This window comes from Micromesistius poutassou, assembly GCF_964030765.1.
Source record: "Micromesistius poutassou genome assembly, chromosome: 10".
NCBI lineage: Eukaryota > Metazoa > Chordata > Actinopteri > Gadiformes > Gadidae > Micromesistius > Micromesistius poutassou.
The window spans coordinates 5135461-5163407 of NC_140280.1; the positions used below are offsets into that span (position 1 = coordinate 5135461).

The following is a 27947-nucleotide window of genomic DNA, read 5'->3' on the forward strand; positions in this document are numbered from 1 at the left end:
TGAGATGGTATGCGTTTTGCCTATGTTCCTCTTATATTAACAATCTAGCGGTTTTGTCTAACCACGTGTGAGTACCAGTTCACTAATCCCTAAAAAGGTCAGAGTGAGGTGTGTTGGGAAAAACAGTCTGTCTAGTTGCTTGACCAGATAAAATGAGACGGAGAGGTAATAAAGTCTGTCAGCACGAGGGCCTCGGGTTTATTGAGTAAAGTAGCAAAGGTAATACTGATTCATAAAGCGCGAGAGATCGAATATTCTACGTCCCCTAACAGTGCTGAGGTCGTCCGGAGCTTCGCCTCCATGGAGGTTCTGCTTCGGAAGAGCCCCCGTGATCCGGTGCATGTGAAACTTATAGTATCTTTCCTAGCCAGGTGTGTGTGCTAGACTTTGTGTGGGTTATAGAGGGTTCTCTTGTCCCTGAGCCTCCGGGTTGTGTTGTCTTTGTGTGTGATATGTGTGTCCTCGCCATCTAGCTGTGGCAGAGTGTTCTCCGCAGACTGATAGGGGGGCTCGAGGGTCATCTTGACCCTCTTGAATGTGTGGTGTGTTGTGTCCGTTAAGTTTGGACCCAGAGTTGACTATATTCGTAATGTAATGTGTCCGTTAGGTTATTTTTGCCCATCAGGTGCACATGGTGTGAATGTCTTTAAAAGGACTGTAATACACAGGGGAATACAACCAGTGGTCTGCAACAGGAACGCAGCCTAGCACCGTCGCTGCGGGCTCCTGGTGTGTCCATGTCCACCACTGTGTGTCCAGATCCTTGGCGAACACGCCATGCAACAACGTTTTAAAGTTGTCGTTGTTTACTTCTAACATATGCATGGTGTCATTACGCCCAAGGTTCACTCACTAGAGGGGGATTTATCGACCAACCATATATCAAGTCGTTCCTTCATCTGAAAAAATTAAAAAGTCAGCCCTTTTTGCAAACAGCAACTGGTGAACACACCTTCTCTGTTTTGTACAATATTGGAGTGAGCAAACTTTTGAAAAGTATAGCAATTACAAGATTTCAATGTTTATTTGATTCAAAGTTAAGCTAGTACTGAGTAGGCCTACTGCAGTTGGCCGTTCATGCAGAGGCCTTTTAGGGACATTTCACAACATCTGAACTTCACTCTGCCTTCTTCTTTGTCTCTTGTGAACTGCGAACTGAAAGGGAAGAGGCACCACAATCTTAGAATAAGAGGAACAACCTTATTCCCTTATTGTGGAAAATAAGATTTTGGTATCAGAAAGAGAGACACACACACACACGCACACGCACACACACACACACACACACACACACACACACACACACACACACACTGACCCTTGAAGAAGAGTCAATGATACAGCTAAATAAGAGATGTTTTCTGAGACCATAATCTACAAATCGTCATCGTGCACTTTCCGAACTTGTAACACTCTCAAGTTGCATTTTCCGTAGATGCAACAATTACAAGTTGTATAGACGGTTTTCTTCCGTCTCACTCTGTGGCTCTCCGCTAGGGGGCAGTAACACGAGGCGGAAGACTTTAGGACGTTTTGAACGCACCGTGAGTTCTGGGCTCTCCGCTAGGGGGCAGTAACACGAGGCGGAAGACGTTAGGAAGTTTTGAACGCACCGTGAGGTCTGGGCTCTCCGCTAGGGGGCAGTAACACGAGGCGGAAGACGTTAGGACGTTTTGAACACACCGTGAGGTCTGGGCTCTCCGCTAGGGGGCAGTAACGCGAGGAGGAAGACGTTAGAACGTTTTAAATAACTTCCAGAAGAAGAAACATTTGAAACTGGGGGGCGATAGAAACGCTTGACTTCCCGACCAGAACCAGAGAGGACCGAGACACAAAGCACCGGCACAAATGGCGATGGCCGTAGATTATTTGCAAAACAATACTAGCCCTATAATTGGTCAGGTACACGTTCACATTTAGTCAATCTTTGGTAACACGGACTAATAACTGATATACATACTAAAACAATAAGCGGAATATAATCATAGATTGTGACCAACAAGCTTGTCATCTAATACTTTTACCATCGGTGGTATAAATAAAACGTAAAGAAAACGTATTATATTCACAATAATTATGATACTAGCCCAGTTTATTTTAACATCTGTTTTCTTAGTTGAAAAGACGCCTCCGTAATTCATTGGATGAACTGTATTTCATGCTGCGTTTAAGTGCGTTCACAGTAAGTGGGAAGTTCTGGAAACTTTAGGACATTTAAGCAATAAATCACGACAGGCTGTGGTATGTTCTCAATTTATACCACAGTTAATGGGCGTTGTCCGTCCAGACACGCAGCGGAGGGACGGCGACCCCCTGTGGTATAATGAGATAATTTCACTGACTGAAGTGATCTATTGCATTTATAAAACGGTTACGTAAGTATGGTGAAATGAAAGTCATAGACACCCTCAATTTTGAAAAATGCGAGAAAGTCGGAGAAGCATTTTTTTTAACGAATACAAAAAAGTAGTCCCTCCTGCCTGCCTGCAAAGTGTACGGCGGTTGCTATGCAACACACTGTAGCGTCCTTCAGAGAGAAGGCTAGAGACTGTAGCTTGGTTCGCCGGCATTAGCCTACTATCGAGCAGTTCACTCGCCGTGTGCCTATTGCTTTACAACATTTCCACCCTCTCCAGCAATGAACATGTTTTTAGGCTTCAGTGAACTATGTATGCTATTGCTTTTATATATAAATAAACAGTTCAAGTTAGGCGCGGAGTGATACTGAACTCTGTAAACTGAACGGGCGTCATAGCTGTGTGTATACGCTCAATATACAACAGTTGGGAACCAATCAGATCGCTTGATTTAAGCCACCCGTTTTATAATTAAGCAATAGATCACGACAGGCTGTGGTATACGGTAAATATACCACAGTTAAGGGGCGCGGAGGGACGGCGACCCGTGTGCCTATTCACTCACCGTGTGCCTATTGCTTTACAACATTTCCACACTCGCTTGATATAAGCCAACCGTTTATAAAACGGTTGGCTTATATCAAGCGATCTCACAGCTATGACGCCCGTTCAGTTTAGAGTTCAGTATCACTCCGCGCCTAACTTGAACTGTTGTTTATTTATATATAAAAGCAATAGCATAGTTCACTGAAGCCTAAAAACATGTTGATTGCTGGAGAGGGTGGAAATGTTGTAAAGCAATAGGCACACGGTGAGTGAATAGGCACACGGGTCGCCGTCCCTCCGCGCCCCTTAACTGTGGTATAATTACCGTATACCACAGCCTGTCGTGATCTATTGCTTAATTATACCATTTTCAAGAGAGGTCAGACACTGCTTAAGGATGGAATGAACGATATATATTTTATGAAACTCCTTTTTTAGACCAAAAATATAACCTTAGAATTTCAATTTAAAAAAAAAAAGTTTTTAGTTTTCATCTATAATGTTACAGCAGTGTTTGCATAAACATTTTATTTTAAGAGGTTATAATGCAGGTCTACCATACAATGATAGCATACAAACCCTCGAAACCTACAAACCTTACGTTGATATACATTTTACATCTACCATGAGGATCTGGCAGTTGAATCTATCTGCAATGCTTATGTTTTTATGAAATATCTAAACGCAGAATATCACAGTGTCAGTGAATGCAACTCTGACAGCCTCTTGTATAGGCGCGGGAGTGCATGTGTGCCTCATTACTGTGGCCCCCTATAGCTGGCCCTTCTCCAGAGCTCTATGTACATTCTGCCAGAAGACGTCGGTGTTCTGGCCAGCCTGTGGCCAGCTCAGATACGTGCTCTTCTTCACCATCTTCCTCATGCGGTAGTAAGGGGAGAGCTGGTGGTCCAGGAGGTCTTCCATGAAGAGCAGGATGAGCACATCCTTCTTCTCATCAAACAGGCGGAAGCTGGGGACACAATGCACTGGTCCAGGCTCTTTCAAATGACACACTTATTGTACCTGTTTCCAAGCTTCCACTAGTCAGATAAACTTTTTTCTTAAAAAAAAATATATATAACAGATTTGGAAAATATCAAGATAAAACTTTTAACAGATTGACTGCATTTCCCTCAGAGAATTAATAAAGAGTTGTCCTGTGATCTAGAAAAAGAGCCATCAAAGTTAACAAGTTAATGTTTGCTTCATGGTGTCTTTGATTAATTAAAAGTGAGAATGTCGCTTTGGTTCCCACCTGGCCATCTGGATCTCTCGGGAGCACCACTCACTCTCCAAATAGGGTCTGCTGATCACACAGATGGTCTTCCTGCTGCTGTAGATGGCCTCTGTGATGTTCTCGATGATGGGCTTACCTGCAGAGTTAATGGTTGGTCCATGAACGCAATTCTCTTAACATGAGGTGTGTTTGTAAAAAGTTGGAGGAAGTGGAAGAAATTAGGCTGCATTAACATTTTTATGGGACTGTTTTTCAACAGTATACATGCCATGCCTTGTCTGCTTTATCTGTATTTCATGGGCAAGTTTGAAGACTGAAAAGGCTACTATATTGAACAATATGCATTTGGATTGTATGCTTGACATACAATCACACAAATACAGCCATGCATCCGAACTTTGTTAAAGAACACCGGAATCCTCTGTCAGGGCAATGGGAATAAATTGACAAGTATTTTACTCTTCAACATTGACAGACAATGGAAGGGACAGGCAGTCATGCAGAGAGACAGAGAGGCAGCCCTACCTGGCTGGAAGTCCCGGTGGTGCAGGCAGAGCTTCCAGCCTCGCTCGTCCTCCAGTGCGGGAAGCATCTCCCTGTGGACCCACTCTTCATCCTGGACGTTGTAGGAGATGAACGCGTCATAGCGGTGCTGTTCATTTTTCTTCCTCTCTTTCATGTCGTACAGCAATGCCATGAAGAGGTAGTAGGCATATACAAGCCGCCAGCGCAGAAAGTGGTAGCTGAAAGAAGCAAGTAAAGTGAACAGCACCACGGAAGTGGTGGAAATGAAGCAGAGGAAGCTGGAGTCCATCCAGCAGGAGCGCACGTCAAAGTCGAGGAGCATGGTTCCCTTCTCACTGAGCGGGTACGTACAGGGCTGGTTGTAGCCTCTGGCGAGCTGCGTCTGCTCGTTGCTCACAGCCCACAGCAGGAAGCCAGCGTTTGAGCAGTCACAGGTCAGAGGGTTGTCAGAAAGATCTAGATAGGTAAGTACCGGGAGGGACTGAAAAACAGACTCATTGAGCACTGTCAACTCGTTCTGACTGAGGATCAAACATCTGAGACTGGTCAGGTTGGCCTCCAGGAAATCCAAAGTCCTGATGGCGTTCATGGACAGGTCCAGAACCTCCAGATTAGACATGGCTTGGAAATGCTCTGGGCTCATCCCTGTCAGAAAACTTTGCCTTATGGTGAGGCTTTTCAAATGATGTGCGTGTATAAAAGTGTCCAAATCTGGCTCCTCGACATAGAAGTTCACAGCTGTGAAATGCTCTAAATGTCTCATTTTGTGCAAAAAATATGAAGGGATATATAAAGGAAATTCAAAGTGAAAGCTTTTGCATATTATTGTAATGTTCCTCACAGAAGGTAATTCCATTAGGCCTTTGTAATTCTTTGCATATGTACCATTGAAGCCCTTATATATATCCATATCCATATATATTGTAAGATTTCTTAACTCATGCAGTCCTTTGAAACGAATAATTTCGAATGGCAAATACAAGCTAAGACTTTGAAGGTTGCGCAATCCTTCAAATACATTAAGGAAAGTATCAAGTTTGTCCATATCCAAATGCTGCAAGGATTCCAAACCTTTAAAACATCCCTTTGAATAATGAAGTATTTTGTTCCCAGTCATATCTATGAATTTTAGTTTCTGAAGACTGGTTTCGAAAACTCCTCCCAGCTCCAAAAGCATATTTGAATTTAAATGCATAACTTTCAGATCATTTTGAGTTTGAAAAACACACCTCTTTAATTTCGTAATGTGATTGGAATGGAGATATAGTTCTTTGAGGCTTGTTAAGTTAACAAAATCTGAGCAGCCTAACTCAGCAATGTCATTGAAACTCAGGTCTAGGATTTCCAGTGAGGAAAGACTGTTTACAACCACTGGCACTTTTTGAAGGACGTTGTCCCGCAAACTAAGGCGTCTTAGTTGCTTCATTGTTTGCACTGATTGACTGGAGAGATCGATAATGTTGTTGTTAGATAAGTCCAACTCGTTCAGCTGGCCACACTGGGGCAGTTCACTGTCACTGCCCAAAGAGTTCAAACTGAGGTCCAGGGTCCTCAGAGATAGGGTTCTGCAGGCTGTTGTGAGGAGACCGCTGTTGATCCATCTCTCCATATTAGAGAGCTGTAGATAGGATAGGGACTCAACACTCTCTAGGATCTCACCAATGCCTTCGAAAGATACTGAAGTATTATGAAAATGTATATGAGTTATACTCTTGAGAAAAGATGGGTCAGCAAGGTCCACATGCATAACATCTTTTCCACAACCAGAAAGATCGATCTCCTGGAGATCCTGAAAGTAGCCTGTTGTGATGCTAAACACTTCTAAAGGATTAGAAGATAGATTTAACACCGTGACAGGGGAGCTCATGTTGTGGGGCAGATGTTTGGATTCAAAAGAGGCTAAGTTGTTACCACCGATGTGTATTTCCTGAATGTGTGGTAGTTGGAAGATGGGCAGAATGTTAGCTATTCGATTAAGCTGGTTGACTTCTAGTTTGACCGTTCGCAAGCTGGACGTTAACTCAAAGGCAGAAGGAGAGATGAGCAGGATTTTGTTTCTACTGAGGTCCAGCACTGACAGCTTCAACATACCATGGAAGAGGTGCTTCGGAAGCTTGGTCAGTTTGTTATCTTGCATGTACAGTTCCCTCAGCCCTATCAGATGGACTAAAGAACTGTCTTCAATGTGAGCAATCTGGTTCTGGTGAATATGTAACACTGTAAGGTTGGAGAAATACCTGAAGTCATGCTTGCTAACTCTTTGAATTCGATTTCCCCCAATGTTTAACCACACTAGACCTCGGGGCAGGCCAGCTGGTACGGAAATCATTTGATGGTAGGAGCAGTCCACCCTGATACCAGCCCCAGTATGGTCAGAAAACAGTACTAGGCAGTTTGGTATTGAGTAAGCAAGTGATGGGTTGACATGAAGCATGGAAGAAAGAAGTAAAAGAGATACATATTGTGGAAACCATGGACACCAGTATCCCTCTCTGGCCATGGTCTTCTGTGAAGGGATAGCGATCAGGTCAGCCTGGTTGTTATCGTGTTGTGGAGTCGAGAATCTACCAACTCCATCCACTCTACAAAGGGCGGAATGAAACTGAATCAATGAGAAATCACCTGACCTGCTTCAAACACATTCAATTTAATTTCAACAAAACATACACTGCACAGTGTACACTTCTTAGAATATATTTAAACTGTACCATATTTTAAATACAGCAAAAAGCTAAATATCTTCCATTTAACATATGGATAACGCTTGTCTGTACTACAGTATAAAATTAAGATTAATTATGCCATCATTTACCCTTGCAATAATATTTTTCAAATACTGTGCAAGAAAATAGTACAACTATTATATTACTGTGATATAGAATTGGTTTAGTATTGATAACAGGCATTATAGATGAACTAACTAATTATGTATCTCTAAGAAATAATTATGTTTCACCAAAGTCAGTAAAGACAGTTCAGTAAAGAGACTGAGAAAAGCCACACATTATGATGATAACACCTCAATTAATGATAATGACATGAAAAATCGGATGAAACAGTTCCCTTGCCTTTTAATACTCACCACTTTCCGACGGCCACTTCTGATCACACAATCATTCAGGACTGGTTTGGCTCAATGGTGCTTGCTGTCTGAGATGGTATGCGTTTGGTATCCTAAGATGGTATTGGTTTGCGTTTTGCCTATGTTGTTCCTCTTATTTTAATGATCTAGTAGTTTTGTCTAACCAGGTGTGCGTTACAGTTCACTGATCCCTAGAGAGGTCAGAGTGATGTGCATATGGTGTGAATGTCTATAAAAGGACTCTAATACACAGGGGAATACAACCAGAGGTCTGCAACAGGAACGCAGCCTAGCACCGTGGCTGCAGGCTCCTGGTGTGTCCATGTCCACCGCTGTGTGTCCAGATCCTTGGCGAACACACCATGCAACAATGTTTTTTAGTTGTCATTGTTTAGCATGGTGTCATTGCACCCAAGGTTCACTCACTAGAGGGGGATTTATCGACCAACCATACATCAAGTATGGTTGGTCGATAAATTCATTCTTCATCTGAAAAAATTAAAAAGTCAGCCGTTTTGCAAACAGCAACTGGTGAACACACCTTCTCTGTTTTGTACAATATTGGAGTGAGCAAACTTTTCAAAAGTATAGCAATTACAAGATTTCAACGTTTATTTGATTCAAAGTTAAGCTAGTACTGAGTACTGCAGTCGGCCGTTCATGCAGAGGCCTTTTAGGGACTTTTCACAACATCTGAACTTGGCTTCTTCTTTTGCTATTGTGAACTGCAAACTGTTACGGAAGAGCAATGTTAGAATAAGAGGAACAACCTTTTGCTAATTGTGGAAAACAAGATTTTGGTATCAGAAAGAGAGAGACACACACACACACACACACACACACACACACACACACACACACACGCACACACACACACTTTGACCCTTCTTCAAGGGTCAATGATACAGCTAAATAAGATATGTTTTCTGAGACCATGATCTACAAATCTACATCATGCACTTTCCGAAGTTGTAACACTCTCAAGTTGCATTTTCCGTAGATGCAACAATTACAAGTTGTATAGACGGTTTTCTTCCGTCTCACCCCTGAACGCACCGTGAGGTCTGGGCTCTCCGCTAGGGGGCAGTAACATGAGGCGGAAGACGTTAGGACGTTTTGAACACAACGTGAGGTCTGGGCTCTCCGCTAGGGGGTAGTAACGCGAGGCGGAAGACGTTAGTATGTTTTAAAATAACTCCCAGAAGAAGAAACATTTGAAACTGGCGGGCGGTAGAAACGCTACGACTTCCCGACCAGAACCAGAGAGGACCGAGACACAAAGCACCGGCACTCGGCACAAAGCGTCGGCACTCGGAACGAAGCACTGGCACCCGGCGCAACACCGTTACCTTTTCAAAAGGTGAACGTTGCAGCACGTGTCTCATCGTGAAGTGGATCCGCTCGGGAAACAGACCGGTTCTGGAGGTGGATCGTATGTTTATGTTCAAGGCTTAGTTTCGTATTGTGAGTATCCGCCTGATGACAACCGTTTACTGGTGCGCAAACAGCTCCACTGAAAGAAGCAATCAGTATCATCGATCCAAAGGGAATCGCCCTGCAGCTTCATGGACCATTCCCGTGAAAACATCAAAACTCTTGAGGCAGTGAGCGTAGGGTGTCGCCGGGTTGGAGTGGTTAGGGGCCCATATAGGGGGTGATCCGCATATAGTGAACCGCTCCGCATATATTATTGTGTAATACACTTGAACGAATTGATAATAAATATTATTTAGAATTGAACCGTACTGACTGATGCCATAGCGACAGGTGTTGTTGTACCTTCATTATGGTCCTCTGAGCAGTGCAGCATCATAGGCCTGGGCAATAAATTATCGTATCGATATACTTTTGATCAATATCAATATAAAACATGTTCAATATATATCGATAAGAGACTGGACTACTGAATCTAGCAGCTGGGTTTGTTACACAAACATGATTCCATACTTCTTTACAATATGTGACAATAAGTGTTTTTTTATTGTATTGACATTGGAGTATTTATCAATGAAGAACAGTGGAAGGTCATATTAACTGTTAAACAGAAATGTTTAAATCCAGCATGGTAATTCCTAGTCTTTTTAGGTCATTAAAATGATCAATAGATATCGATCAATATGATGTTATATCGTGATATGTCTTTCAGCTGTATCGCCCAGGCCTACAGCATCATGACCAACGATGAGGCCAAGGGGATCCCGGTACGGGTGGCGCTGCGCTGTCGCCCGCTGGTCCCCAAGGAGCTCAACGAGGGATGCCAGGGCTGCCTCACCTTCATCCCCGGGGAGCCACAGGTCCGTCCTCACACTGACAACAAGATGCTTCTATTGGCCATTATTGCAGTTTAAAATAATGATTACCTCCACCGTCGGGTCAGTCCTTGAAACAAGCAGCACTAGTCTGGGCTGGCCAGTCTTTGAATCTGGGCTGGACAGAATGGATTTATTTTGTTTGGAAGGGATAGGTCAGGGATCCTAGGATGGACTGGGATCACAAATGTCAGTTTGTGGCCATTTATTTTTGGGTCTTGACATGTTGGCCGTTTCATTGTTTTCAGGTTATCGTGGGCACTGAGAAGGCCTTCACCTATGACTATGTGTTCGACCCAATGGCCGAGCAAGAGGAGGTGTTCACTGTGGCTGTGTCACCGCTGCTGTCGGGGCTGTTCAAGGGTAGGTGTGGATGTTTAACTGAATGTCCAGGAATGGCGCATTCATGTCCCATCGGAGAACAGAGAATGCAAAGATGCACATTTTTAGGATCAGGTGATAAATATTATAGCCAGTAGTGGCAGTTGAACACGAAATCAAAGCTCCAGAGGTTGATGTGAACGCATCTTCTTGTCATTCTCAAGTTGGTAGATGGATCACCCTCTTGTCTTCAATTCAATTCAGTTTATTTAAGAAGGGGACAGTGCACATTAATAAAACACTTGATCATACATGGGTTAAAAATGCCAGAATTAGCCAAAAGGCTATTTTTCATCAATAGTCCCCTGGCATCGATGTCTTCACAATACATTGTCTTCAGAGTTGGAATTGTTAGTGTTGGTTCGTTTTCCTTCTCGCCATACCTGTAATCAAGCGGTGGTCCTACGTCTGCAGGGTATCACGCCACGGTGCTGGCGTATGGGCAGACGGGCTCGGGGAAGACCTTCTCCATGGGGGGCACGTACACCTCGGCCCAGGAGGACCAGCCCTGCGTGGGCGTCATTCCCCGGGTCATCCAGCGCATCTTCCAGGAGAAGAACAAGTCTGGCGACTGCGACTTCTCCCTCACAGTGTCCTACCTGGAGGTCTGTAGACCCTGTTGCCCTGGCGACGCCAACCTACTGCAAACAAATTGCTCCTTTCACGTGGTGCTTTGCACTTCATCGGTCAATGCTTTGCATCTGTAATTCTAGATCTACAATGAGGATATCCTGGACCTGCTGTGCCCATCTAAAGATAAGCCCGCAATCAGCATCCGCGAGGACCCCAAGGATGGCATCAAGGTAGAAACGCTTCGACGTGCCAGTCTGCGCTAGCGAGGCTTTCAGAACCATAGCGCATTGCTGCAGACTCTTTAACTCTGTGATCTGTTGAGGTTGTCTGCTGGTGGATGATATTCATCGTCTATAGTGACCGACCCATGTTTCCTGCTGATCGTACCGGTGAACAAAGGGTTCGAGTCATGTGATTGCCTCTGACCGCTCCTGACCACTCCTCTTCCCCCAGATCGTGGGTCTGACTGAGAGGGAGGTCATGTCTGCCCAGGAGATGGTGACATGCTTGGAGTTGGGGAACGCGGCCCGCACGGTGGGCTCCACCGCCATGAACGCCGAGTCGTCCCGCTCCCACGCCATCTTCACCATCACGCTGGAGCAGCGCCGCAGCAATGACAAGTGAGTGGACGCATCGCATACATACAGCATGACAATTGTCATAATATATTGTTCTTTATCACTTTTTATCACTATCACTATCAAATTTTATCACTATTTTCTAGTGTTATCTCTCTTTCTGCTGAATAGCAGTTCAACTAGGAAAAGTTAGGTGAGGGGATGAAAGGAATGAGTATGGAGCTATGCAGAGACTCCAACCTCCCATGCTGGTGCCACACTTTAGCCCAGGAGTGGATTGGTGCACCCCTAGCTATAAACAGGAGTGCATAGCTGCACCCCTAGCTATAAACAGGAGTGCATCGCTGCACCCCTAGCTATAAACAGGAGTGGATCGCTGCACCTCTAGCTATAAACAGGAGTGGATCAGTGCACCCCTAGCTATAAACAGGAGTGGATCAGTGCACCCCTAGCTATAAACAGGAGTGGATCAGTGCACCCCTAGCTATAAACAGGAGTGGATCGCTGTACCCCTAGCTATAAACAGGAGTGGATCGCTGTACCGCTAGCTATAAACAGGAGTGGATCGCTGTACCCCTAGCTATAAACAGGAGTGGATCGGTGTACCCCTAGCTATAAACAGGAGTGGATCACTGTACCCCTAGCTATAAACAGAGGACAGTGTCTCGACTGCCTTGAGGGGAGAGTCCAAGAGCTCAGAGAGTGACTTGTTAAACTTGATTTCAATATAAAAGTCAACAAAGTATTTTCTAAATATGTGGTTCAACTATTAAGTGTGAAAAAGAAAACGCAGGACGTAAATGGAACGGACGGAGTAACCCTGCAGTCTAAGGTTGTTGGGTCCAATGACAAAAACTCAGAATGCAGTCTTTGTGTGTTGAACGTGTGTAACACATGGTGCGTGCACTCAGGTCAGACTCTATGGTCTCCAAACTCCACCTGGTGGACCTGGCTGGTTCTGAGAGGCAGAAGAAGACCAAGGCGGAGGGGGATCGTCTGAAGGAAGGTCAGTTGGGTGGTGCGGTCTGCTGTTGTTCTGTAGGGTGTCAAGTTAAATAGGATCTGTAGCGTTGTGTGATGTAAAGCAGTGTATCTTAAAGTGTAACGTCGAACTGTGTTTTAGTCTTTGTCTGCCGTACATGTGCCCTGTCCTGTACATGCCGTATTGTAGGGCTGCTCGATTTTGGAAAAAATGAGAATCACGATTTTTTTGGTCAAGATTGAAATCACGATTCTTCAAACGATTCTTTTTGAGTTTGAAAATAAAATGCATTTATTCAGCATTTCGGCAAAAAAAACTCACTGTAACAGAGTTTTCCAAATTCTTAAACAAATTCTTCTAACCCTACACAAAATGTTCAAATAAAAAAATAGAAAATGTTCAAATTGAAAATAATGTACAAATAAATATGTAGCCATCTGTTCTGTAATTTCTATAAAACTTTGAATGAATAAAATAAATATACTAGAAAATCAAATAAGACAGAACAACTTAAATAAACTTAAATTAACTTTCTTGTGTTTAGTGCACTGACACATTTTTTATGTAACGTTTTTTGTAAACGACACTCAACAAATTGCATTCTGTAAATTGATCCAGTAATGGATTAAGGCTGGAAGGACTGGCCTTGCGCATCATACTCAGAACTCTCTGAAATTAACTTGTCTTGAACTTCAGAATCATTTTTTTTTTTTTTTTTTTTAAATTTTTTAAATTTTTAATTTTTCAAAAGAATCGTTCCAACTCGATTTTATTAATTTGGAGATCGTTTGACCCAAGAATCGAAATCGTGATCTAAATTCGATTAATTGCACAGCCCTACCGTATTGTCTGCGGTCTAAACTGTATTCAGTGAACCATCTCACCGTGTCCCTCCAGGAATCAGCATCAACCGCGGGCTGCTGGCCCTGGGAAACGTCATCAGTGCCCTGGGGGAGGAAAGTAAAAAGGGTACCCACGTCCCCTACAGAGATTCCAAGGTCACCCGCCTGTTGCAAGGTACACTGGCCCCGCCGCCGCGCTAGCCCTTAGCGTAGCCAGCAGCCTTTTGTGGTTTGAGGTCCCTCTGAATGTAGGCCAATGCCATCTGGAGATGTGATCCCATGGCATCGTGTGGCTCCATCGTAGAGCTGTAACACTATCTGGCAGGATGGCCCCGCATGGGGATTGTGAGCAGGTTCTTGGCTCAATCCCCTGGTGTCCTAGCCTCTTGAAACCACACAGATGTTGAAGTGTGTGTTTCACAATGTGTGCCGGTCTGGCTGGGCTGGGCGGACTGATGGACATATGGGCGTGGCCGTTTTCTGTCAAAATACCTAGCCAATCAGTGATGCTGTAGCTCTCTTGGCTCTGGCTGAATCCGGTGGAAGAAGTAATGATGTAATGATGATGGCTTGATGTGTTTGATGGCTGATTTAAAGGGCCTAATGCTGCCATCAACCACAGTGGCGTTACCATCCTGTTCCTCCTCCTGCTCCAGACTCGCTGGGCGGTAACAGCCACACACTCATGATCGCGTGCGTCAGCCCCGCCGACTCAAACATCGAGGAGACCATCAACACCCTGCGCTACGCCGACCGGGCCAGAAAGATCAAAAACAAGCCGATCGTCAACATGGACCCGCGCGCGGCGGAGACCAAGCGGTTGAAGCAGCAGGTATGGCCTCCATGGGGTTAGGTCTGTAGGTATGGCCTCCATGGGGTTAGGGCTGTAGGTACGACCCCCTCCATGGGGTTAGGGCTGTAGGTACGACCCCCTCCATGGGGTTAGGGCTGTAGGTACGACCCCCTCCATGGGGTTAGGGCTGTAGGTACGACCCCCTCCATGGGGTTAGGGCTGTAGGTACGACCTCCTCCATGGGGTTAGGGCTGTAGGTACGACCCCCTCCATGGGGTTAGGGCTGTAGGTACGACCCCCTCCATGGGGTTAGGGCTGTAGGTACGACCCCCTCCATGGGGTTAGGGCTGTAGGTACGACCCCCTCCATGGGGTTAGGGCTGTAGGTACGGCCCCCTCCATGGGGTTAGGGCTGTAGGTACGGCCTCATGGGGTTTGGTTTAGTCTGGTCTCGCTTTTGTTTTGTTAGAAGACCGTCGACTGTATGTGAAGAAGGAATGATATGCCTTTCGATTGTGAATTAATCACTTAAATGTGATTTGTTAAGCGTGAAATATGTTTGGGGAAGCTTCTGTGAAATGTTCTGTGATATTGGGTGTTTATGGATATTTATTTATTGCTTGTTTGCTCTGGCCAGGCCGAGAAGCCAGAGCTAAATAATTTACTCACTTGTACTTGTATATGACATCAGCAAATAATGTTGGTCGATCTTAATCTTGATAGGCCATGAATATTGTGTGTATTTTTAAAGTCCATTTCCATGTAGTAAAGGTAAACCCAAACAGGTCAGAGGAGTGTGAGGCTTGAATCCATCTGAACCTCCATGCTGCTCCTTTCTGTGTGGCCCAGGTCCAGGAGCTCCAGGTGATGCTGCTGCACGCCCGCGGCGGGGTGGCCCCAGTGCTCTCTGGGTAAGAGATCCCCTCTCACACGCTCTTCTCCGGGGGCCAGCATGACCAAATATAGCTTTTCCTACTGCATGTTGATTGCCATGCTATTGGTCGTGACGGCAGCCCGACCTTCTCACGCAGTGCTTTAATACATTCCTGTGGACCATTTAGTCATTTGGAAAAAAGGACTTAAGATGATTAAGATAAGATAATATGTTATTGATCCCAGATGGGAAATCCCTGGGAAAAATAAGTTTTGGCATCTAGGACATTCCAGGATACCCTCAGATAGGCTGCAGAGGGACCCTGGGTTTCGACCCCAGAACCTTTGTGTCTGGGTTGGATCCCGCTCCAGTGATCCTCACGCTATCCTCTCCTTCAGGCCTGAGTCGTCGCCGTCGTCGTCAGAGAATGTCGGGCAGCTCGTGGAGAAGAACCGGTGCCTGCAGGACCAAAACAGCCGGCTCTGCAGGGAGCTAAGCGAGTCCACCGGCCAGGCCGCGCTCATGTTTGAGAAAATCATCATGGTGAGTCCTGGGAGGGGCCACCACAGGGAGGGGGGGCGGAGGGGAGTGTCGTGGTTGTGTTGGTGCTTCAGGTCACATTGGTGCTTCAGGGTGATGGAGAGAGAACCAGACAGGAAGTGAGATCAATCTTTTTGATCTTTGGAATTTATTCATTTGAATATGTAATTGTATAATTATTCATTCTTACAATTTGAGATGGGGCGGTGGACATTCTATCATCCACACTTTAATTATTACAAAAGGCAACAACTGTATACTAAATAATATTTAGTATACAGTTGTTGCCTAACCCTGAAAACATAAAAAAATACAAAATCATATCAGACATTTAATATATTATATTAAATGTCTGATATGATTTTGTATTTTTTATGTTTTCAGGCTTGTAGACCCATGTCAGGGACAACAGCTGTTGTTGGTTATGACTGAGGGGAGTGTGGAGCTCCATGATGGACGGTCCTCCTCACACACTGACCTCCTCTTTCCTCCTCCAGGCAGAGCAGGCCAACGAGAAGCTGCAGGGCAAAGTGGAACAGCTGAAGGAGCACGAGGCGTGAGTAGGAGACCCGTCCTGAGGCGCCGCGCCTCCGCAGGACGCTCACACCCCTCACCCAGAAACCACTCTTCAAAGAAACATCTTTGGGCAATGTTGTACTTTTTGCTACAGCTACGGTTTATTTTAAAGAGTTAACGGCCAGCTTTAGTTTACTACGATATATAGTAGCATGATTAGGTCTCAGCCGTAAGTCAACCTTTTTAAAACTTTCTTAGGCTACAAAGTAACAGCAATCCATCCACGTGGCTGGACATCTTTGATAATTTAAAAAGAAAACCTTGTAGTGTGGACAGAAGGACCAAAAAGGAGTGGAGAAGGACTGTCTTCATGGTTTCTGCATTAACGCGGATGAAGCTCCTCTTGTTCTTCTTGGAGGTGTAAGGTGGACCTGGAGGTCTTCATGGTCTCTTGTACTTCTAGGTGTAAGCTGGACCTGGAGAAGGTCTTCATGGTCTCCTCTTGTTCTTCTAGGGGGTGTAAGGTGGACCTGGAGGTCTTCATGGTCTCCTCTTGTTCTTCTAGGGGGTGTAAGGTGGACCTGGAGGTCTTCATGGTCTGCTCTGGTTCTTCTAGGAGGTGTAAGCTGGACCTGGAGAAGGTCTTCATGGTCTCCTCTGGTTCTTCTAGGTGTAAGCTGGACCTGGAGAACGTCCTGGTCACCCTGGAGGATCAGGAGCTGAAGGGGAAGGTGGAGCTGATGAAGAGCCTGCAGGATGTCATCCTGGAGCTCCAGGTGAGCGACGGGCCGTCCCTCAGATCTCCATGTGTGGATGAACCCTGACACTTCCTGATGGGAAGGGGGCTTGGTGATGATGTCACATTGTGGGGACTGACTGAAGAGACTGTGATGTTGCTGTGGTTCGCTGGGGGTTCCTGACCTGCAGGCTATAGATGTTGTGTTCATACACAATTTGAGATCATATATCATGTTGAGATCATACACACATCCAGACTGACACTACAAGTTGTGTGCACTCTGTTGTGCAGAACGAAAGCGCCGACATCGCAGCCTCCATCGACGCCATGGCAACAGGAGAAGATGGAGCGGAAGGAGCTGGCGACGCGGCAGACGCCTCTCCGTCGGTAAGGGAAGACTTCTCCCGCACCGTCATATCAAACCTCTGATACCAGATAAAGATTAGATAATCCCCTTTAATAATCCAAGACGGGGGCTTTGTGTGTCACAGCAGTACAGGGCAGTAATGAAAAAGATGAATCTACATTTAATAATGACTACATGGAGAGGGAAGGAATATCACTAATGCAGGAGAAATATATATTGAAGTGTACACGGCACGAGTAGTCGAAATAAAGCGTCGTTGTAAACAAATGGTTGAGTTGAACATCATTGAGGTTGTGGCCCCGACCAATACCAGCCCCACTACCTCTCCCTGAGGGGTAAAGAAAACGAAACTCCTTGTCGTATTGTGACATCTGTTGACCCCTGAACCCCCGCTGACCTTTGACAGGAGGATAAGGACGTGACGGAGGGCTTCACGGCGCACCACGCCCTGCGCCAGGCCCAGATGTCCAAGGAGCTGATGGAGCTGAACAAGGTGCTGGCTCTGAAGGAGGCCTTCGTCAAGAAGATGTGCCAGAACGACAGCCAGCTGGAGCCCATGCAGAGCGAACACCAGGTCAGTCCTCTCTAGGGGTCCAGACAGGTCCAGGTCAGTCCTCTCTAGGGGTCCAGACAGGTCCAGGTCAGTCCTCTCTAGGGGTCCAGACAGGTCCAGGTCAGTCCTCTCTAGGGGTCCAGACAGGTCCAGGTCAGTCCTCTCTAGGGGTCCAGACAGGTCCAGGTCAGTCCTCTCTAGGGGTCCAGACAGGTCCAGGTCAGTCCTCTCTAGGGGTCCAGACAGGTCCAGATCAGTGGTCCTCTAGGGGTCTGTGGTCTAATACTAGACAGGTCCAGGTCCAGGTCTACTCTCCTTTAGGGGTGTTGGGTCTGACCCTGTCAGAACCAGGTCTACTCTTCTCTAGGGGTGTTGGGTCTGACCCTGTCAGAACCAGGTCTACTCTCCTCTAGTGGTCTAGGGTCTGACAAACATGATAACTGATAACTCACTGATAACGGAGGATATGTAGTAGTGGGATTCTAACCATTGTGTCTGGAGTATCTCTGCATGGCTCAAGTAGCCCTAAGTAACGCAGCACAATGGTAGAGTATAGCCATGGAGTAAAGCCAGCATAGCGCAGAACCTGGCTCTCTCCAGTACCTGCAGTTGGGATGGTTTAACGTTGTTCTCCCCACAGCACAACATGCACAGCCTGCAGTCGTCGGTGGACTCGCTGCTGAAGGAGAAGGAGGACCTGGTCCTGGCTCTGCAGTCGGCCAAGAAGGACACCCAACACGCCAAGTAAGAGCCCACTAGACTCCTCTAGTCCAGACCTTCTACATCTGTCAGTAGGACTAGACTCCTCTGCGATGAGTGTTAGAGTTGTGTGCGTGCAGCAGTTGGGTTGGTATGGAGACTTTTTTTTTACAGAGCATTTGATTGAATGATTACTGTAGTGATGGTGAGAGCATATAAATGGGAAATGCTTTTAAAATTAGCTGCGCAACCCAGCATTAAGAATAATTAACAATTATTTTGATTCATACATGACTTGCGTTGTATATCACTTCAAAATAATAATAAAGGGCTGCTGTTTAATAAAACCCGTAGGTGAGATGGCCACCCATGTGCTGGGGTCTACCTAGCAGTAGGCCCTTACCTCTTCCCAAGGCCGTGATGAAATGTCTCCTCGGTGCTCGTGTAGAACGTCACGGTCACACAGTAACCTGTGTTACTCCTCCCCTTCCTGCTCCTGACCCCTCCCCTTCCTCCTCGGCCTCCAGGCTGAGCGAGCAGCGCAGAAAGCGCCTCCAGGAGCTGGAGGGGCAGCTGGTGGAGATGAAGAAGAAGATGCAGGAGCAGTCCAAGCTGCTTAAGATGAAGGAGTCCTCTGTGCGCGGCGTGTCCAAACTGATGAGCGAGATACAGGTGATCCACCAGCGTCTCAAACCCAGTCTGATGCTTAGTCTCCTTCTAAATGGTATGATCCACCCTCGTATCAATCCTAGTCTGATGCTTAGACTCCTTCTAAATGGTATGATCCACCCTCGTATCAATCCCAGTCTGATGCTTAGTCTCCTTCTAAATGGTATGATCCACCCTTGTATCAATCCCAGTCTGATGCTTAGTCTCCTTCTAAATGGTATGATCCACCCTCGTATCAATCCTAGTCTGATGCTTAGACTCCTTCTAAATGGTATGATCCACCCTCGTATCAATCCCAGTCTGATGCTTAGTCTCCTTCTAAATGCTATGATCCACCCTCGTCTCAATCCCAGTCTGATGCTTAGTCTCCTTCAAACTGGTTTGATCCACCCTCGTATGATACGAGGGTGGATCAAACCAGTTTGAAGGAGACTAAGCATCAGACTGGGATTGATACGACTCGTATCAAGCATCAATCCCAGTCTGATGCTTAGTCTCCTTCAAACTGGTATGATCCAGTCAAGGTCAACCTTAGCCCTCATGTCAACCTCCTGACCTCCTAATCTCCTGCGCTGGTGTCTACTACTCACTGGGGGTTGTAATGTGCCTGATGTGTTCTCTGCAGTCCATGCGGTCCCAGCGGGTGCAGCTCATGCGCCAGCTGAAGGAGGACTCCGAGAAGTTCCGCCTCTGGAAGAGCCAGAAGGACAAGGAGGTGCTGCAGCTCAAGCAGAAGGTACGTTGTCCCGGTTACCCGTAAGGCTGCAGTGTGTCGCAGGTTGTCACGGTTACCCGAACAGCTACAGTGTGTCGGAGGTCGTCATGGTTACCTGTAATGCTACAGTGTGACGGAGGTCGTCATGGTTACCTGTACTGCTACGGTGTACTCCAACATCAGGGGGAGACCTCCAGACAGTGACAGTGACATACTCTTCATCACTGTGTTCTCGTCGTGCAGGACCGTAAGCGGCAGTACGAGATCATGAAGCTGGAGAGAGACTTCCAGAAACAGGCCAACGTCCTGCGACGCAAAACGGAAGAGGTCGGTACCCAACGGCTGGGTTCAGTTCTGTGCTGAAGCTGTGTTGAACCTGGTCTGTTTACAACGGCTGGTAGACACAAGTAGTGTAGTTAGAAAGGATGGATGGATGGATGGATAGACAGACAGACCATCATCAGTGCGTCCCATGTCGTCTAATGGAGTGTCTGTGCGTCCGCAGGCGGCGGGGGCTAACAAGCGGCTCCGGGACGCGCTGCAGAAGAGGAGCGAGGTTTCGGACAAGAGGAGGGACGTCCATGGCCGGGGGATGGAGTCGGCCGCCAGTCGGGTCAAGGTACCGCCGCAGAGCTGAAGGAGCCTTCATTAACATAATTATTATTATAAACCCCTAATAGGTAAGATGTATCAGATTCAGATGACTTTATTAAGGTAATGGGGGATGTAAAAAAATATGTGTTGACCTCCACTGTGGTGGTGATGGTGGTGCTAATGGTGGTGCTAATGGTGGGTGTTGTGTCCAGTCATGGCTGCTGAACGAGGTGGAGCTGCTGGTGAGCACGGAGGAGGCCCGGCGCCACCTCAAGGACCTGCTGGAGGACCGGAAGATCCTGGCCCACGACATCAGCCAGCTCAGAGGGCAGCTCGAGGCCGGGGCGCGGTCCGCCGGCAAGATCAGGGTAAGACCTCCAGACAGTTGCACACCAAACATCAGAGAAGGACCTCCAGACAGTTACACACCAACATCAGAGAAGGACCTCCAGACAGTAGCATACCAACATCAGTAGGACCTCCAGACAGTTCCACGCCAACATCAGTAGGACAGTGACAGTAACATCAGAGTGAGACCTCCTTATGAAGCCTTCAGATTCTTGCATACCAACATCAGGGTAAGACCTCCTCATAGATGAATTCAGTAGAAGCTTTACAGACCCAGATCGGAGTAGGACCTCCACATGGAGCGGTCAGCAGACGCGTTCCGTACGTGGACGGCGCTGTGACTCACCCGGCCGTGTTTTCTTCCAGCGCCGGACGCTGATCATCTCGGAGCTGGAGAGCAAGCTGTGCCAGGAGACGCCCATCAGCAAGCAGGTGGAGAACCTGGAGACGGAGATGGGCCTCAGGTGGGTCCGGCCAATCGGCTCGCTGCCTGACCTCCCAGCAGGAAGGTCCTTCTCCAGAGGAGGCTCCTTCTCCAGAGGAGGGTCCTTCTCCGAGGGTGGAGGGTCCTTCTCCAGGGGGTGATGGTCCTTCTCCGGGGGGTGGAGGGTCCTTCTCGTGGGGTGAAGGTCCTCTGCTTACGGCCTGCTCTGGTTCTGGTCCTCAGGAGCGCCCAGATCGCGGACCTCCAGCAGAAGGTTCTGGCCGCGGACAACGACAGCCGGGCGAAGCACCGCTGGGACAACATCAACACGGTGGTGGAGGCCAAGTGCTCCCTGAAGATCCTCATGGCGGAGGTGGGCCCCCTGTCTGACAGGTGGTGGTGGTGGTCTATGGGGAGGTGGATGGTTAGATAGCACCCTCCGGTGGACACCTGCAGGAGGGGAGGCTGGGCACTAGATAGCGCCCCCCCCTGTGGACAGCTGAACCACCTGCAGGAGGGGAGGCTGGTCACCTGATGCCATCAGGTGTCCTTGGTAATTCCGACCACATGTGAAGGCTGATCAGGAAGTAACACCCGGGACCGGACCAACTGTTTCTCTGCCACGCCCCATTTTATAATATGCTGATGTGACATATCACAGGATTTACTGTTCATTCTTTGTGTGTGTGTGTGTGTGTTAGCTGGTGGCGGCTAAGTCTGCGGCGTCCCGGCTGGAGGGCTCCCTGAAGCAGGAGCAGGGGAACCTCCAGGACCTCAGCCGGACGCTGGCGGAGGAGCGCAGTGTCATGTCCACCATGGACGTGGAGCACCAGCAGCAGAGGGTGGAGCTGGAACAAAACCACCAGGAGAAGGTGGGCGCCACCTCCACACACCCGCACAGCCAGCTGCTGTCCATGGAGCCTCAGACAGCAGCTGTATAGGACATACCACACCAGGCCATAGGCCAGTCCATCGGAACAGTGAGAGCAGCTGTATAGGACATACCAGTAGATAAGTCTATACCACGCCATACCAGTAGATAAGTCTATACCACGCCATACCAGTAGATAAGTCTATACCAGGCCATACCAGTAGATAAGTCTATACCACGCCATACCAGTAGATAAGTCTATACCACGCCATACCAGTAGATAAGTCTATACCACGCCATACCAGTAGATAAGTCTATACCACGCCATACCAGTAGATAAGTCTATACCACGCCATACCAGTAGATAAGTCTATACCACGCCATACCAGTAGATAAGTCTATACCACGCCATACCAGTAGATAAGTCTATACCACGCCATACCAGTAGATAAGTCTATACCACGCCATACCAGTAGATAAGTCTATACCACGCCATACCAGTAGATAAGTCTATACCACGCCATACCAGTAGATAAGTCTATACCAGGCCATACCAGTAGATAAGTCTATACCACGCCATACCAGTAGATAAGTCTATACCACGCCATACCAGTAGATAAGACTATACCAGGCCATACCAGTAGATAAGTCTATACCAGGCCATACCAGTAGATAAGACTATACCAGGCCATACCAGTAGATAAGTCTATACCAGGCCATACCAGTAGATAAGTCTATACCAGGCCATACCAGTAGATAAGTCTATACCACGCCATACCAGTAGATAAGTCTATACCACGCCATACCAGTAGATAAGTCTATACCACGCCATACCAGTAGATAAGTCTATACCAGGCCATACCAGTAGATACCAGTCCATACCAGTAGATGCTATACCAGGCGTTGTCCTGTCATTATGGATCAGGATGATGTTGAAAGGTTTATGGGACATGTTTCGGTTTCCCAGGTAATTTCTAACGGCCTGAACCGACTTAAAGTAGCGACAGTCGCTGTTAGCCACGGGCTCTATGTGTGTGTGGGCTAACGGAACCCCCTACCCCCCCCCCCCCCCCCCCCTCAGGTCCAGTACCTGCTGAACAAGCTCCAGAGCAGACCGGCCCTGCAGGAGCCCAAGGAGCCGTCAGAGAGGGAAAGGGAGCTGCTCCAGAGGCAGAGCCTGCTGGTGGGTGGCCCCCCCGATGAACAGAATGTGTTCAGACGACGAGCTCTGAAAGAACTCAGAGTCAAACAGAAGTTTAAAAATACACATGGAAATACGTCGTTCAGCACTGAGATCTTGTTGGTAGTCGGGCGACGGGGTAGGGCCGGATGCTGACCTGTGTTCTGATTGGTTGCCATGTTTTCAGGAGGAGGAGCTGGAGAAGATTGGCGCCCTGAACCAGCGGCTCCTCAAGGAGAATCAGCAGTGCAAAGAGGTACGGATCTGTGACTCTACGAGACCTGGGAATAAGAATAAATCCAGAGGTACAGAGTTGTTATTATTATTAATACAAAACTCAGGGAGGTAAACTATTACGAATGTATAATCAACTGAGGACATTGACAACACATATATATACTATAGATAAGTCTATTGTATCTTTGATTGAACTGCATTACTATCATCCACTGTAAGACGTAGTGTGAGTCAGAGCGCTCACTGGCCTCACAGGGTCACGTGCTGGCCCTCCAGCACCTGAACCAATCAGGACGCACCGCTCCCCGTAGTGGCGGCCATGTGGACTCAAACCCGCTGCTCTGTCGTCCCCAGCAGCTCTCCCTGCTCCAGCTGGTCAGCGGCCAGAAGCAGCCGCCGCCGCCGCTGACCGTCACGGCCGCCAGTGAGCTGACCAGCCTGGACGACTCCTTCGAGTACGTTCCCCCCAAGGTGAGGCCGCTGCTCCTCCTCTGACCTGGGGGGCTCTGGGTGGTGCATGATGGGATACATCGTCCTCCACTGTGGGGGAGGAGGGTGAACATAAAGTAGGATGAACGTAAAATAATGTCTGAGTTTTATTTGGCAGGGTAAACATGAAACTGAAACATGAAAAGGGTGCAAATACTCACAATTTAGTGAGAAACATGGGCCTGTGCTTCATGCAACTGTCCCTAATTTCTCCTCACAAAAGTAGGCCAATGCCAGGGGAGGTGTCAGAGCATGTAGAGATGACCCCCTCTAGGGTCAGAGCATGTAGAGGGGACCCCCCTCCAGGGGAGGGTCAGAGCATGTAGAGGTGACCCCCTCCAGGGGAGGGTCAGAGCAGGTAGAGGTGACCCCCTCCAGGGGAGGGTCAGAGCAGGTAGAGGTGAATCCTAAATCCTTCCTTCTGAAACTGACATTTGGTGTTTCTAGATGCAGTTTCTTTTTCACAGATTCACCTTTCTCCTGTTGTCAGATTTACGTTTCATCCACTTGTCCATTTTCTTGACATTCTTTTGTCTAGCTTAATTTTGAAAATTGTCTGAATACCCCCTGCAGTACTCCATAATACCGCTCGGGGAACACGTACCCCCCCTTTGAGAACCTGTGCTCTGTGTCCTGCAGCCCAAGGGCAAGCGCATGACCACGGCAAAGGCGCCTCTTAGCATGGACATCCACATGGAGGACATCATGTCGTCCTCGGACAACGAGGAGGAGGAGGAGTGGCAGCCCGAGAAGCAGGAGAGACGCCGCGGCTCGAAGAGGCCCAAGCCCACCGGGGTGCGCTGCCGTCGATTCAGATAACTTTATTCACACGGTTCACACCGCATTCCTGCACGGTGACACTGGAAGGGATTCACAGGCCAGCGTTTATATGTGGACCTGAATCACAACATGGCGGGAAGGGATGAACTTGACTTGATGAATGGTACCGCTGTTCTTTAAGATGAACTTAACTTATTGATTTGTTCCACTGTTCTTTAAGATGAACTTAACTTATTGAATGGTACTGATGTTCATTAAGATGAACTTAACTTATTGAATGGTACCGCTGTTCTTAAGATTAACTTAACTTATGGAATAGTACCGCTGTTCATTAAGATGAACTTAACTTATGGAATAGTACCGCTGTTCATTAAGATGAACTTAACTTATTGAATGGTACCACTGTGCACTCAATTAAATTTTATTTGTATAGCCCTTAATCACATTACAGTCTCGAAGGGCTTAACAGGCCAAATATTTACACCCCCCTGACCCAAGCCCCCACACGGGCAAGAAAAAACTCACATAAGCAAGGAAGAAACACAGAGTCGGGGGACCCCTCCTTCCAGGGATGGTCAATAGGTGCCCAAATTGACATACATAAATACAGGCAAGACATAAAAATTGATGATGGGGTGCTGGCCGGTTAACCATGAAGAGAATCCACGCATCCCGTCACAGTCATCGCAACACACTGGAACAGAGAGAATAGTGAATTAGGAAGGGAGGGAATTACATAGTGGAAATGTATACTGCTACTCATTTGGTAACCGCATTAACAGATTATCCTAACAGTGTATCTTGTGTCTTGTCTCCAGTGTGCCTATAGTGTGGCACTATAGTTAGTGACAGTGTATCTTGTGATGGTGTATCCTGTAGCTTGTCTCCGGTGTACCTAAAGTGACTCATTATAGTTAGTGATGGTATATCTTGTCTCTTGTCTCCAGTGTGCCTGTAAGGGTCTATAGTTAGTGATGGTGCATATTGTGTCTTGTCTCCAGTGTGCATGTAGGGGTCGCTGTAGTAATAAACTGTGTCGCTGCCGGAAAGGGAAGTCGACATGTGGAGAGAACTGCCAGTGCGACCACACCCGCTGTCGCAATCTGGAGCCCCCCGGGGCTGAGGTACGGTCAATGTCTGTCTGTCTGTCTGTGCGCCTTCCTGTGGCTTGTCACTTTAAACGTTGTTGTATTTAGCATAAAGGTTTGAATCCCAGCATTGTTGTGGGACTGATGGTCAATGAATAATAATAAAGTTAACATGAGCCCCTCCGTCACCTCCGTCCTCCAGGACTCCCCCAGGGTGGAGGCCGAGGCAGACGGCCTCTCACTGCCTCAGGACCCCACCGCCATCAGCCCGGGCAATGCCACCTTCTTCAAACCCCCATCCTGCCTGCCAACCAAGAAGGTGAGCCCCCCGCCGGGAGCCAATCAGAGAGTGGGCTGGGGAGCTAATTGGAGAGTGGGCTGGGCAGCGATGTTCTTGTAAACAGGATATGATGTGATCATTAGACAAACAGGAGGAGAGGGCGGGACTAAACAGGGGAGAGATCGGGCAAGGATGGTGATTGGTCCTTCAGGTTGAGAACATGGACGGGACATGGAACATGGAAGGGTCATACGTTCATTAGTTCATTCATAGAGTGAATTCAGATGTCATCAAGGACCGGTGGGGGTGGAGGGATTGGAACCCAGCACCTCTCAGTGGAGGAGACCAGGGTCTAATGAAGTGTGTGTTCCCTCAGGTCCTCCAGGAGATCGGAGACCTGGGCCACACCCCGGAGCAGATGAACTTGGACAGGAAGCCGGTCTTCAGCCCTCAGGAAGAGGAGGGTGACGAGGAGGGGGATGGGGGCAACGTCAACAGCATCCTGAAGAAGAAGAAGAGGATTTTGAGCAGCTTCCAGAACAGCTTCTTCTCTGGCTGCACGCCCATCAAGGAGTGATCTAACTCCTTCTGGGGTCCCCTCCCATCAAGGAGGGTCCCTTCCCCTTCCCCTTCCTCTTCCTTTGTCTTCCGTCTGAACTTTTTGTAGTCCTGTTTATAAATGTTTTTATAAATGTTTTTATAAATGTTTTATGTGGTCAACTGTACCTAGAATAAAGATATTGAGTGTTTTTAACAATCAATGTCTAGTGAGGTAGAATCCGATCATTAGAAGTTAAGCACTAGCAGATTTCACTGTTTAGTAATTTAACCTCACGATTGATAGTGGACAGAAGGTGTTTTAATCAATTTAAATTCTGTTGTTCTCCTAGACACGTCTTTGTGGAGTCGGGTGGTCAGGGTCCTGTAACTAACGTAGATGAATAAACTCTTACATCCAGATTGTAAGAAGAACTGGTTCTGTTCTTGAATGTTGGTATTTTATTTGTAGTGGGCGGCTAGTTGAATTAGAATGGAAATAAGTTGAGCTTGGTCTCATTTTACTCTAGTGATCGTTTCATCAAATGTATGTACATTGTATAATAAATGGTCAACTCTTGGTTGTAAACAAGATTTATTTTTACAACAAAACAAATTCACCTTACTGCACCTTACTGCACCTTACCGCACCTTAATGCACCTTAATGCACCTTAGTGCACCTTACCGCACCTTACTGCACCTTAATGCACCTTACCGCACCTTAGTGCACCTTAATGCACCTTACTGCACCTTAGTGCACCTTACCGCACCTTAGTGCACCTTAGTGCACCTTACCGCACCTTAATGCACCTTAGTGCACCTAACTGCACCTAACTGCACCTTAGTGCACCTTACCGCACCTTAGTGCACCTTAGTGCACCTTACCGCACCTTAATGCACCTAACTGAACCTTACTGCACCTTAGTGCACCTTACTGCACCTTAATGCACCTTAGTGCACCTTACCGCACCTTACTGCACCTTAATGCACCTTACCGCACCTTAATGCACCTTACCGCACCTTAGTGCACCTTATCGCACCTTAGTGCACCTTACCGCACCTTACTGCACCTTAATGCACCTTAGTGCACCTTAATGCACCTTACCGCACCTTACTGCACCTTAATGCACCTTACTGCACCTTACTGGCCTCTACTGGACGAAGGTGTTTTGTGTTTGCAGTGTGTGTAATTGCAATGTGGTTAATGCTGGCTGTACAGCTAATAACCCTCAAGGATGTTCA

General features: G+C 47.2%; 2 protein-coding genes across 3 annotated transcripts; one reads left to right on the plus strand and one right to left on the minus strand.

Moving 5' to 3' along the window:
- Positions 1-3674: 3674 nt before the first annotated feature.
- LOC311353873 (uncharacterized protein) lies at positions 3675-7814 on the minus strand (the record flags this gene model as incomplete). Its single annotated transcript, XM_084473675.1, has 4 exons — positions 7748-7814; positions 4666-7247; positions 4159-4276; positions 3675-3873 (listed from the first exon to the last, which is right to left on the minus strand). Exons 2-4 carry the CDS (start codon positions 7163-7165, stop codon positions 3675-3677), a joined length of 2817 nt encoding a protein of 938 aa, XP_084329801.1. The 5' UTR covers positions 7166-7247; positions 7748-7814.
- Positions 7815-8974: 1160 nt separating this feature from the next.
- kif4 (kinesin family member 4) lies at positions 8975-27237 on the plus strand. Of its 2 annotated transcripts, none has more exons than XM_084474126.1 (31): positions 8975-9211; positions 9894-10041; positions 10305-10419; positions 10852-11042; positions 11151-11240; positions 11464-11630; positions 12500-12594; positions 13468-13587; positions 14069-14244; positions 15054-15115; positions 15477-15621; positions 16116-16174; positions 16805-16910; positions 17165-17260; positions 17647-17814; positions 18434-18537; positions 19020-19164; positions 19787-19897; positions 20120-20203; positions 20382-20495; positions 20683-20838; positions 21185-21282; positions 21486-21615; positions 21944-22114; positions 23195-23296; positions 23481-23549; positions 23885-24001; positions 24659-24814; positions 25801-25923; positions 26090-26206; positions 26544-27237. In XM_084474126.1, exons 2-31 carry the CDS (start codon positions 9919-9921, stop codon positions 26742-26744), a joined length of 3711 nt encoding a protein of 1236 aa, XP_084330252.1. In that variant the 5' UTR covers positions 8975-9211; positions 9894-9918; the 3' UTR covers positions 26745-27237. The 2 variants fall into 2 exon arrangements, with proteins under 2 accessions (XP_084330252.1, XP_084330253.1); XM_084474127.1 differs by having other exon boundaries at positions 23888-24001.
- Positions 27238-27947: the final 710 nt, after the last annotated feature.

Excerpts from the sequence above, each read along its gene's own strand:
- kif4 (XM_084474126.1), top strand. The coding sequence starts at position 9,919 with ATGACCAACGATGAGGCCAAGGGGATCCCGGTACGGGTGGCGCTGCGC. Across the intron at positions 10,042-10,304 it reads TCATCCCCGGGGAGCCACAG|GTTATCGTGGGCACTGAGAA; the intron begins GTCCGTCCTCAC and ends CATTGTTTTCAG. Across the intron at positions 11,241-11,463 it reads ACCCCAAGGATGGCATCAAG|ATCGTGGGTCTGACTGAGAG; the intron begins GTAGAAACGCTT and ends CTCTTCCCCCAG.